The sequence below is a fragment of the Palaemon carinicauda genome, unplaced genomic scaffold (assembly GCF_036898095.1).
Source record: "Palaemon carinicauda isolate YSFRI2023 unplaced genomic scaffold, ASM3689809v2 scaffold37, whole genome shotgun sequence".
Taxonomy (NCBI): Eukaryota; Metazoa; Arthropoda; class Malacostraca; order Decapoda; family Palaemonidae; genus Palaemon; species Palaemon carinicauda.
In genome coordinates this window covers 441,950-455,390 of record NW_027171381.1, presented here as the reverse complement: position 1 = coordinate 455,390, position 13,441 = coordinate 441,950, and the positions used below count along the sequence as shown (strand labels likewise).

General features: G+C 40.5%; 1 protein-coding gene across 5 annotated transcripts in view; it reads left to right on the top strand.

Annotated features, from left to right (window-relative positions):
• The window catches only part of LOC137636726 (fasciclin-1-like), an 88,936-nt gene that overhangs the window by 34,439 nt on the left and 41,056 nt on the right, over nucleotides 1-13,441 (top strand). For 4 of the 5 annotated variants that reach the window (XM_068369112.1, XM_068369114.1, XM_068369113.1 and 1 more), the window contains exon 9: nucleotides 4,308-4,531. In XM_068369112.1, the coding sequence (XP_068225213.1) occupies nucleotides 4,308-4,531 (224 nt within the window). The remainder of the gene's footprint in view (nucleotides 1-4,307; nucleotides 4,532-13,441) is intronic. The other variant, XM_068369111.1, reaches the window with a different exon arrangement.

Sequence of the window (13,441 nt, the reverse complement as noted above, 5' to 3'; positions counted from 1 at the left end):
TCAGTGAGCCAACGATTGCTCTTGACGATTTGTGTTTGCGCCATGAAATTGAATGCAATGACATTAATAGCCCAGTTTTGAAATTCATCCTGGCTTTTTTCATGCAACCTGTATGCCCTTTCGAGAATCAATATTCTATCAGTCATTGCTTGGCCTATCCCTCTACTGCAACATTAGGATGTATTTTTTTACCCTTAGGTCATATAGGATATATCCATTCTACATGTAATTTGCTATGATATTGTAATGAAATATATATTTTATCCATTTTGACTTGTACATGTGCTTGTTGTTGCTTTGCATGGCTTAACGCAGCTTGTAGTTCTGTTTTCTCATCCGTAGTTACCGAGTTGTCATTAGCATTTGCATCGAGTAAGGGATCACAATCATCAAATGGTTTTTGCATCCTTGATTTTTTCCTAGTAGCTTTAAGCTGTTTTTACAATGTTTTAATCACCCGACCCCCTAAAATGGAAAACCCCCTTGTGTTTGTTAAGTTCGTAATTTAGGAGCATAGCATAAGTGGGTTACTTACTTCTTGCTGTTGCAATGACACCCATTGGCTGTTATATACGTACAGTAGAACTAGTTTTGTTTTGCATGCCCACAGCACCCTTTTGATCTCGCGTCCTTGAGCCTCCTTGAGATTAATCGCTCCATTGTATAATTTTCAGTTGAGGTTGGTAAGTTGCTCTGCCACTTTTAATATAAGATTAATTCAAAATTGTCTTAGATTTTCAGAGAAGTTATTTTAATCCGAGACGAAAAAGGAGAATGCGTTTATTGTTAAAGGGAGACGCAGCAGTAAGTAAGTCATATCCAAATTATTTAATGGCATAAGCTTTACATAAGTATTAACATGAGAACATTTTTGAGTTTCGATGTTATTGCTTTGAATTGTTACGATTATCTGCAGAGTTGCTTCGCTAAAGATGAAATTTTTGGTAAATAAAGGTTGTTCAGTTATGAGTCGGCACTGTGGGGGGTTTATTGATTTGGATCGGGGGAACCTAGTGTTCCCCTGAACCAAATCATCCCCTTTTCAGAGACCAACCACTCGTGCCTAAAGCACCCAGTTACGGGTCTCAAATTTCAGCGTTGGCTTTCATAGAACTGAAACTTTTTGTTTAATATCACAGTTGTACATATTGAAATAATGCATGATATGAACATTATCAAGGATATCAAGTTAATTCAAATTTTCAGGTATATAACAACATAGTTACAAAATAAATTTTAGGTTCTAGTAAGAATATAGATTTAATAAGTTCTTTGAAGTATAGTTTGTAAGAGCAGGGATACAATTAATGAGAGTCCTTATGAGATATTCTTAGTTTTAATTGATTTGTAAAGAATGGAGGCCTGGTATTTGAAAACTTGAGTGTGTAGTGAGCACTTACTGTTGGTACTGTAGTGTATTAAAGTTAAGAATTACCTTGTTCTATTGTCATGATCTTGTCTATCGTTACCTAGTGAGGTTCAAGAATTCAGCATAATTAAGAGTAGTCTTCAAGAAAATCAAAGATATATTGGAATATAGGAAAAACTGATGTATCATTATTTCTAAAAGCATTAGTTGAACATCTGGAAACAGGCTTGTAAAAATCGGAATGAAATGTCAGGAGTTGCGTGTTTTGAGAGTATGTAGAACAAATGATTTTTTGAATTGTGAATTGTACGTTCTAACAATAAGAATGATTTGTATGTCGTCTTTATGAAAGAATCTCGTTCTGTTCTCAGATCTTTGTTTGTTTATGACATTACCATATAATTGTCTCATTTGACTATAAAATACTTCTTTTTTCTCACCTTGTTAGACCCCAAAAGCAAGGTGAGACAAAAGAAGTACTTTATAGTCAAATGAGACAATTATATGGTAATGTCATAAACAAACAAAGATCTGAGAACAATAAGAAGGATTTTTGTTATGACATTAGTGTATGGTTTATTTTGATCATACTGGGAAGATTGCAATGTTATTACATTATAGTTTTATATCTTCCTTGGGAAATTGACGTATGTAATCTGAATTTCAGTTTTTTAAAGTTTCCAAATAGCAACGTTATTAATGCAGAATATCAGTGTAATTCTTGTGTGTAACTGAGTATAGAGTCTGTCTTTATTGCATATACAGTACGTAGAATCTAAAATACGCAACTGGTTTTAACCTATTTGAAAACCCAGTTGAGCTTACTGAGCCTTCTGGAATAACTAACCACGTAGCATTCTGTAATTATTCCATTAGGCTCGGGAAGGTATTTTATCTCTCTGTTAATCAGAATTAACAAATTTCTCTGGGTAGAGTTTATGGCAAAACAAATGCCAATAAGAGTGTCATATGAGAAGAAAAGTCCCCTAACTTTGTCAACATTTCTTGATCCACGATCAGATATTGATGTATGGCCCTTGTTATGTGTGATAGCTTCTGTAATTATGTAGATAGATTTTGGATTGCTCAACTTCAGTCTGAAGGCTGTTTAAGTGTGTATTATACATTTGGTCAAGTGTCTTAGATTTTTGGTCCATGATCTAGCATTTGCTATTTGTACTGGAAGGTATTAAAGTTTCTCGCAACCAGCTTAGATTTCTAAATTACAATTTACGGATATTTTATATTCAACAGAAAATGGGATTTTCATTTTTATCTTTAGATACAATACATATATATAGTATGAGATAGGTTGCTTGGGATTTTTACATTGCTGGGAATATGAGATGGGAAAGGAGTTTTATTTTAGTTTTTAATGTGTAGAGCATCAAAGATATGGTAATTCCTGTGAAGTATAAAGTTCTCACCAATGAATCTGGACTATGCTAGTGTCAAATTTCTTTTCATTTTGTCTCCGTCTTGTAACTAGAGTACAGTATGTTGTGCCTTGTTATTCACTTCCCAAATATTAGATTCAGTAGCAGCTGATAATGAATTAATGTCATTGTAGTTAACATAGGCTAGCAAGAATTACTATATCGTATTTTCTCTTGGTCTTGGACTTTTCTGAGTTCTGTCGAATTACAAAAACAAAATGTAGGCTCATCATATTGAGCAACGTTGGAAGTTTAGAATGTTTCCTTCGTCTGACTAGATTGTCTGCTATAAGTTTCTTCAGTGCAATTGACTTTGAGGGATTTTCTGTAGGGATGAAGGAATCTTTTTACCTAATTTGTACCAAGATATTTTTCTATAATTTTTAGCACAAATATTTCCAAAAGTCCAAATATGATGTATTGCTGTGCTAAGATCCTTTTAGAACTACTTAGTGGTGTGTGATGATTTAGTGAACACTAATAACATAACAGTATTTTTGAGCTTCTGAAAATTGTTTGTATTAATAAGTTATTCTATATCAGTAAGGAATGAATTTTATGATACAGTATTGTATAGTAGAGTAAAATACAGTAGATATGTTTTATTATGTGATACTCCATAACTAGAAATGAATGATAAAATGCCTAACTGTTTGGTGAATGTGATACAATAGCCGTTTATAACAGCAAAGTCCTCAAGAACGTGTCGTATGAAAATATTTCAGATCATCTAATATTAATTGCAACTTGTTTCTAGGCAAAACGAATGTTGTTTTAGAAATAATGATAAGATTTTTTCCAAAATGCATCAGTTAGCAGAAACTTAATCTTCAATTACGTTGAAGTTTTTCCGTTTGTTTTGCTCAGCACGAGGCTTTATTACAGAGGAAAACTTTCCCCCATGATCACAAGATTTGATAGCTTACTTTCATTTGTTACTTGAATGTGCTTCCAGTTTTAACCAGGGGTTCAAAAATTCCTAGGCTTTTAAGATATTTCATTAAAGATGAAAAGATTTCTTTACTAACAATTTCACATGTCATTTCTCAGCTGTGGTTTACAGATGTCTTTAATTATGCTATATATATTGGGCCATTACTAAACATGCAATACTAAACTTTCCATTTTGTTAGCCTATAAATATCAATCTTTGTAGTTTTTTAACTATTGTTTGCATGTGTATATAATTAACACTTTTAGCTACAAACTGTAACTTGACCTATTTTTTAATCATTGTTTTTTCGTCATTGTCATTGTACTGAAATACCTTTTCCCCTTTTTGGCACAACTATCCGAGGGTACTTGGTCCTGTTCTGTAGAAATTTCTCGACTCCGTTTGTATTTACAGTATATATATTCTTGAACACCACTTAGGTCTTGGCTCTCTCTCATTGTCCTTCGTCACTGTGTTGTGCTCCTGGCCTCTCTCTAGTCTCACGTGTTAATGCTTTAGCTGCGCAACTTGCATGCCTGATGGGAAACGTTTCTCCCCCTAATGCCAGATCTTCCAGGAGGAAACTAGGAGCTTCGGACGCAAGCTTTACTTCGCCGTCAACAAGCCCCATGGCGCCGTCCCCATCGTCTCCCTTGAGGGCGGCGGAGTCAACGCCACCATCACCACGCCCGACATCATCACCAACAACGGCGTGATCCACATCATCAATCGCATCCTCGGCATCCCATCCCAGACGGTTTATGAGAAACTCTCGACCGATCCTATGCTTAGGTAAGGACTTACTCATTTGCATATCTCAAACACTAATAATTTGCTCGATTTTAATATTCTAATCGAGTGATTTATTAAAAAAAAAAATGAATTGTAATGTAGACGGTTAATGAGAAACTTTTGACTTATTCATTTGCGTGTTTGAAATATTAATAACTTGTTCAATTATAATAAGTGATTTATTAATAAAAATGAAATGTAATGTAGACGGTTTATGAGAAACTTTCGACTTATTCATTTACATATTTGAAATATTAATAACTTGCTCAATTATAATCAAGTGATTTATTGAAAAAAAGAAATGTAATGTAGACGGTTTATGAGAAACTTTTGACATGTTCTTTTGCGTTTGAAATATTAATAACTTGCTCAGTTATAATCAAGTTATATATTAAAAAAAGAAATGTAATGTAGACGGTTTATGAGAAACTTTTGACATGTTCTTTTGCATTTGAAATATTAATAACTTGCTCAGTTATAATCAAGTTATATATTAAAAAAGGGATTTTGACGAAGGAAAAATCTATTTCTGGGAAGAGGCCTGTGACGCCCGGTGAGAAAGGTCCTTCCTTATACCTTTCCTAATATAAATCTTCCAAATATACTAGAGAAAGATAAAAGCATGGAATGCAGAGGTTACAACCCTCGCGCGAACACCTTGTAGGTGTCGTGTATTAAACAAAGGCGTGTGTAAACCACTATTCACAGGTTGTCTTCCATTTAGATAATCCCTTCATCAATGGGGAGGGCCGTGACAGGCCCTAGATAACATGGTTGAGCTCCCCAACGACACCTACCACGCGCGCCCTCTAGGACATCCTTCTGCAAGAACATATGGCTTGGCAAGGAAAAAGAGGGGTGGGGTCCGTATCAAATAACCGGGAAGGGTTTCACCGGGCGTCACAGGCCTCTTCCCAGAAATAGATTTTTCCTTCGTCAAAATCCCTTTTCTGGGGGGCCTGTGACGGCCGGTGAGAATGTACCAGAGAATGCCTTCCAAGCCCAATAAATTAATAACATAATAAGGAGAAAACAAACACCATGTAAGGCAATAATATAATACTGTAAGTAAACATAAATCATAAACTAGCCATAGGCATAGGGGATGTAATGCTAAAATAATATGAGGACCAGGGATCACCTGAGTGTCCCGTCGTGAAAGGAATCAACCTTACATGTCTAAGCATATCTAAACTTTACAGGAATGGTAATTACAATAACTGTTAAATCATAACAATTAAACATGGCAAAATAACTTAGGGCTAACGAACCACCCAGGAGAGTGGCGACGTGGTGTGAGAGGTGGTCAGGAGGGAGGAGAGAAGAGATGGAATAAAGAAATAATCAGAGATTAATGGGGGGAGATAAGACTCCCCGCTGCAACCGTAGGGTATTTAAGAGCCTGTAAGTTCTTTAGATAGTGGCGTTTGAAAACCATAGGAGATTTCCAACCCGTGTATTTTTTAAGGTCATCAAAGTCCATGTTCTGGAAGTAATTGATAGAGGTAGCTATTGACCGTATATCATGAGCATGGGGAAATGATTCCGGGTTAGCATGTTTAATGAAGTAGAGGATTTGTTGTCTGATACCTTGAATGGTCAAAGTACCACCTTGTTCCCTGATAAATAAGGGGCCAGACGAGCGGGTGGCAGATCTAGCTAAAAAGGTCCTGAGAGTAGTGACTGGACACAGCGAAGGATCCTGGGGAAGAGAGATGATCTTCCAAGGGGACCACCTATTTTGCGGGTCCTCATTTTTTGCTAGGAAAGCTCTGTCTGGGGTAAGCAGTACTTCACCTGTAGGGAGGAAATCTATGTTTTCCGGGTTACGTGAGAGCGCTGCTAGTTCTGAGATTCTAGCACCTGAGGCCATAGCTGATAGAAATAACGTCTTCCTAAGCAGAGTGATATAAGAGCAGGACTCGTTGTCAGTGTCCGACGCGAGTTTGAGGACATTGTTCAGAGACCAAGAGACTTTTTGTGGCCGATCCAACGGCCGAAGCCTAGCACATGCTTTTGGAATAGATGAGAAATAGGAATCAGCTAGATTAATGTTAAACCCAACCAGGAATATCTTCTTCAAAGCTGACTTGATGGTAGTTATAGTGCTAGCTGCCAAGCCCTTGTCAAATAAGAACCTAAAGAACGAGATGGCTAAATTCGGAGTCATACGAGTGTGGTCTGAATTCTTTAAGAAACCTGCTAATTTCTTAACAGCCGAATCATATTGACGAATTGTCGAGTCCCTTTTGTCCGCTTCGATGAAGAGAACGTTTTCCGGGTCAATGTTTGCGTCTTTATGAGCTGCAAACTTCATGAAGTCCACAAAGTTAGGGTTTTGGCTATCCTTGAGGAATCTGACACAGTCTGTGTTTGAATTACTTGGGTTAGTTTGGGGAATGGAATCCGGAAGGGTCGGAGTTTCAGCTCGAGGAGGAGAGGAAACCAACTGCTCTTTGGCCAGTGAGGTGCTACTAAGGCCACTGTCCCCCGGAAGGAGCGTAGTTTGTGCAATACTTTCATTAGAAGATTCACTGGTGGAAATAGGTAAATCTTCCTCCAATGGTTCCAATCCAGGGTTAATGCGTCTATGGCATAAGCCTGAGGGTCCATGTTTGGTGTCACATAACAAGGAAGTTTGTGATTCATCTGAGTTGCGAATAGATCTACCTGAAGGCCCGGAACCAGCCTGAGTATCCACTGGAATGAAATTATGTCCAGAGACCATTCTGATTCCAGTGGTTTCATCCTGGATAGTGAGTCCGCTATCACATTCTGGACTCCCGCTAGGTGGGTTGCTGACAGGAACCAGTTCTTTTCTGCTGCCAAGGTGAAGATAGTGACCAGGATCTGATTCAGGTTGGGCGACTTGGATCCTCCTCTGTTGATGCAGTGTACTACGGCTGTGCTGTCTGACACTACTCTGATGTGGGTCGACCTCGGAGGAGAGAGCCTCTTCAGGGTCAAGAACACTGCCATGGCTTCGAGAACATTGATGTGGAAGTGTTTCATGGTGGGTGACCAAGAGCCCTGAAACATCTGACGTTCGTAGTAACCCCCCCATCCACTCAGAGACGCGTCTGTATGAATTGTCACTTGTGGGGGTGGGAATTGAAGAGGAACCGATTTGGAAAGGTTCTTCGATTCGGACCATGGCTGTAATCTCATTTTCAAGACAGAGGGGATTTTCGAGAGTTTGTCTCTTAAAGGTACTGTGGCTCTCTTTCTCCAAACTCGATTGATGTCTTTGAGTTTGGCTTTCAATAGGCGACCTGTTACTGAGGCGAATTGCAGAAGGCCGAGGATTCTTTCTAAGGCTCTTCTGGACACCTGCCTGTGTTTTAGAAAATTCTTGACCTTGGAAGCTATTTCTCTTACCTTTTTGGGAGGTAGAACCAGCTTGTGCCGTGCAAGGTCCCACTGTATGCCTAACCATTCGAAGCGGTCTGATGGAAGTAGGCGGGATTTTTGGAGATTGACCCGAAATCCCAGGTTGGCGAGAAAACGAAGTACTTTCTTCGTAGCTCTGTTGCACTCCAGGGCTGACCGAGCCCAAATAAGCCAATCGTCCAGATAAGCAACGATCTGAATCCCTTGGTTCCTGAGTTGTTCTAGCACCGTCTCTCCCAGTTTCGTGAATATCCTGGGTGCAATGTTGAGGCCGAAGGGCATGACTTTGAATGCAAAGGCTTTCCTGCCTAGACGGAAACCTAGGTAAGGAGAGAAGTTTCGAGCTATTGGTACGTGATAATAGGCGTCGGTAAGATCGATAGAGGTGGTGACGGCCCCACGGGGAAGCAGGGTACGTACCTGAGAGATGGTCAACATCCGGAACTTGTCGCAGAGGATGTAAGAATTTAGCTTTGACAAGTCCAGGACCACTCTCAATGCCGACGAGCCTTTCTTCGGAACTGTGAACAGGCGGCCTTGGAACTTCAGCGATCGAACCCGTTTGATTGCTTTTTTCTGTAGTAACTCGGTGGTGTACTCTCTCAGAATGGATGTGGGTCTATGGAAGAAGGTCACTGGTGGAGGAGGGGAACCTCGTGACCATTTCCACCCCAAGCCTTTGGAGACTATGCTGTGAGCCCACGGACTGAAGGTCCAACGGTCTCGAAAGTGGTAAAGTCTCCCCCCTACCGGAACTATATCATTGCGAGGGAGTGAATCTAGGTTCTTTCCCTCCTCGAGAACCCCTTGTCCTAGGTCCGCCTCGTTGACGGAACTGTCCTCTAGCCCTGTAGCTACCTCTCTGGTGTCCACGAAAGGGACCTGAGGGTCCGTAGCTAGGGATGTATGCGGGTGAGGGCATCCAAACGGGGTTGGGTTGGGTACCTGGGGGAGCAGTGAGGTAGACCACCTGTTGAGGGTGTTTCGGCTGTAGAGGAGACGAAGCAGTGGGAGACTGTGAAGACGAGTGGGCAATCGACGATTGTTGGTAGTGACCTCGGCTCGTCTTGTAAGGGGCAAACCTCTGTTTCTTCCTGAAGAAGTTTTGTTTTTGCCCTTCAACCCTCTTTTTGGCAGTGAGGCCCCACCTCACTTGCAAATTTTGATTTGCTCTCGCAGCGTCTTGTAGTACCTTGTTCACCTCCTCCTGAGGAAAAAGGTTCTTACCCCAGCAGGGGGAAGCTATCAGCCTATTCGGTTCATGCCTGATCGTGGCCTCAGAAAGAACGTGCTTCCTGCAACTAACCCGAGCCGAACAAAACTCGTGTAAGTCGATTTGGAAGGACAGAGACAGGTTCTTTGTGAATACCCGGAACATGGTCTCGGTCGGGTAAAGTGAGGTTAGGGACTCCACGGAGGTAATGGAGTGGAGAGACCTAGCCAACCTATTCCGTGCCTCAAACTCAGTCTTGAGAAGAATATCTGGTAATTTAGGAAGCTTCTCGGAGAACAGATTAGAGGCACAGTCTGGGTCTAACTTCCCTACTGTGAAAGTAGCGGGGGCATCATCCCAGATAGTAACGGTACTCGGAATGAGCATGGAGGTGGGATCGGTCTCTTTAAGAGCTGGCATGGCAGAACCTTCTTTGATAGCCTGAAAAGTAAGAGCTGCCACTTTATCTGTAATAGGCAAGGTAATACCTGGAGAAGCTGTAAATATGGTGTAGGCTCCTTTGTGTGGGGTGAGCTTGGAATTAGTGCAACCCCAGTCTGACAACGTCCTGGCCCAGAAAGATTGGGCCTGCTCTTTAGGGAATATTACCGTTTCCTTCGGTACCTTGTCTAACCTAACCAAGGCATGTTCTTTCAATCGGACGAAGCCGTTGAATGGGAATTCTAGTCCCGGAGGGTAAAATTCTAAGTCCCCTAGAGGACGGGTGCCTATGCCCTCTAGAGTTATGGCACCATCAATATATGGAGCATGTAAGGCAAACCTTCAAGGGTTGTTTTTCTCGAAGGGAGGTAACTTCGATGCGTCCGGGGCTGAAGGAGGGGGCATCTGAGTTCCGGAGCGGATGAGACTTGCCACCATATCTTTGAGCTCCGTCATAGCTCCTCGGTCTGCCCTAGACTGTTGAAGATATTGTTGTATCTGCTCTTTCACAATATCCCTGACCATGGCGGCGGATAAAGGGGGCTCCCGAGCTTGATCCTCTAACGAAGCCCTGGACTTAGTAGACTTTGACTTCTTAGGAGTCACGGTTTTAGGTATAGCAATATGAACATCAGGATCCTTTGAGGGTCCCGGAACCGGTGACACTGATAATGGCAAAGCTGAAGGCTTAAAGGTACGTAGTGGCTTCACCTTGGGTCGTACAGGAATGGAGGAACCTAGAGGAGAAGCCGTAGGTTTATCAAAGCCGTGAAAGGAAGTAGAAGAGGAAGGAGTGTGGGGTGAAAGGGGGTCCACCAACTCAACACCACCTACCTGCTCATCCATGGGTTCCTCGTCCAGACCTAGGTAGGGCTCGGCCTCCGTCACTAAAACCTCTTCCTCAGTTAGAATGGTTTCTCTAATCACTTCACTTAACGGGGCCGCTGTCTCCGGTGGAACTGCTGCAGTAGTAGAGCCTGGGAATAGGCGAGAAGCCATGTCTCCATCAAGAAGATAGGGTGCGCCAGCAGGCGCATTCCTCCCAAACCCTGACACCCAAGGCCGGAGAGTAGCTCTCGCCTCCCTGAGAGATTCATCATCAGCCTGAAAGAGGAGAGGGAATTAATGATGAAGTCAAAACTGAAGTCAATATACAAAGAGCAATTAATTCTTCGCAAAGAATATTAACAGGGACACTAGAACCAACTTACCTCCTCGCTCAGGAGTAGGGCTGACAGCCCATAGCAGAGCATGCATGCCTCCGGAAACCATATCGTATAGGGGGCTTGTCCCGGTTCCCGAGAGAAGGATATGGCGCAATGGGCATGGGCCCGGCATAGATCATGGCCCATGGGATCAGTAAAGGCAGCGGAGCAGCCCCTGGCAGTGCAGCGGACTTTCTGTAAAAAGAAAGAAGACATAAGTCTGGATGTTCCTTGAGATTCTTGTCATTGACTTATGAATCAGAAACACTTAAATCTTAATTAATGTGTGAGTATGGTAGTAGCTAACACCTTAATAAAATAAGAAATTATAATAGAAAACCAGTAACCACATAGCATGAATCTCTAAACTTCATCGATATCACACTGTTAACTCCGGTTCTGGACTCCTGCTTGATCACTGTTTTTACCGGAGGTCCGGTAGCAAAGGCCCGTCATCGTGATATCGTGACCGTCTCCGGTACGATAACATTATCCTCAATGAATGAGTTATCTCCAGTGAAGCCGGAGATACGATGAAAACGGGGGCCTTAACTGTGTAATTGTGATCAAACATGACAAAGGTTCGTGTGTAAAAGGCTTCAGCCGGAGTCCGAGTGCCGGATTTCACCGTTGCACTCCAAAAATCTGCTCCGGAACGATAACTAGTTCTCACCCAATGAGTATCCATTATAGCGGAGCATAACTCAAGGCGGAGCCAAACATAACTCAAGGCGGAGCTAAGGGTGTCGGTATAAAACGACCCCAATTAATGACTCATACACTAACGTACCTAATAATAGTGTTATCTATATTAACAGTAACCACATCAATAAATCGTTTATAATATTAAACGTACTATCATCAATTCTGATACTGAGAAGAGGCCTGAATAACCCGTGATCGTATAAAAACGGAGAACGGGAAATTCACCTCTCTTACTCAAAGAAAACGAGAGAAAGGATAACTCATACCTGTAGAACAGGAAACGAGCACTCTATGCTTTCGCTCTCAAGGTTACATATTAAAAATTAACATCACACAATAAATAAGAAAATTAATAAAATTGATTGCTTTTCTTAGTAATAGTAATAACGAAGAATAACGACAACGTAACAAAAAAAAAAAAAAAAAAAAAAAAAAAAAAAAAAAAAAAAAAAACAAGGATATAGTCTAAAACGAACCCTCCAGGAGGGTACAAATTAACAGACTAAATCGCTAAGCTTTAAATCGTTACTATGCTTTAAAACGCTATCTTAAATCGCTATTCTTCGTAGGTCCAAATTGGACTTGTAAGCAAATAAATACCATAGTAAAAATTAATAATAATTAATGATAACATAAAAGGCCATAAAACGTAAGTGATAAAACCTATCTGACAGAGTACCAGATGGGCAAAATTAACTAGAAAATTTACCGAAGCGAACATACCCAAAATGGCTGCCGATATCTCGGCAGAACAATCGCTTCCAAAACTAAAAACCACCATAATGGAAATAGAACAAATGCCCGGTACTGTCAAAAGCTGCCAAAACAAACTATGGTACTTAACATTGGTAAGGGTGAAGTAACAACGTCAGTCATGTTGAAATAACGAGAAATTCTTCGAAAAAACACTGAGCCCAAAAAAAACTATGCTTGCTTAAAGTCCAATTAAAGAAGGATGTCCTAGAGGGCGCGCGTGGTAGGTGTCGTTGGGGAGTTCAACCATGTTATCTAGGGCCTGTCACGGCCCTCCCCATTGATGAAGGGATTATCTAAATGGAAGACAACCTGTGAATAGTGGTTTACACACGCCTTTGTTTAATACACGACACCTACAAGGTGTTCGCGCGAGGGTTGTAACCTCTGCATTCCATGCTTTTATCTTTCTCTAGTATATTTGGAAGATTTATATTAGGAAAGGTATAAGGAAGGACCTTTCTCACCGGCCGTCACAGGCCCCCCAGAAAAAGAAATGTAATGTAGACGGTTTATGAGAAAATTTTGACTTATTCATTTGTGTATTTGAAATATTAATAACTTGCTCAAGTATAATCAAGTGATTTATTAAAAAAAGAAATTAATGTAGATGGTTTTTGAGAAACTTTCGACTTATTCATTTGCGTATTTGAAATAATAACTTGCTCAGTTATAATCAAGTTATATATTAAAAAAAGAAACTAATGTAGACGTTTTATGTGAAAATTTTGACTTATTCATTTGTGTATTTGAAATATTAATAACTTGCTTAATTATAATCAAGGGATTTATTAAAAAAAAAAATAATTTTAATGCTGATGGACTATGAAAACTTTCAACTGATCCTTTGCTTAGGTAAGGACTTATCAGTTTGCATATTAATAATTTGCTTGATGTTAATCAACTGATTTATTAAAAAAGAAATGTATGATACATTATCACAAGATCATTATCACCATCATTTGTCGTCTCTTTCATTCTTTCATAATTTGAGTTCCTTATAGATTCTTCTGTTGACTCTATTCCAGTAAAGTTTCTCTCCTCTCATAGATTTTATAGGTTGTAGGTTGGCCAGGGCACCAGTCGCCCGTTGAGATACTACCGCTAGAGAGTTATGGGGTTCTTTGACTGGCCAGACAGTACTACATTGGATCCTTCTCTCTGGTTATGGTTCTTTCCCTTTGCCTACACAGACACCGAATA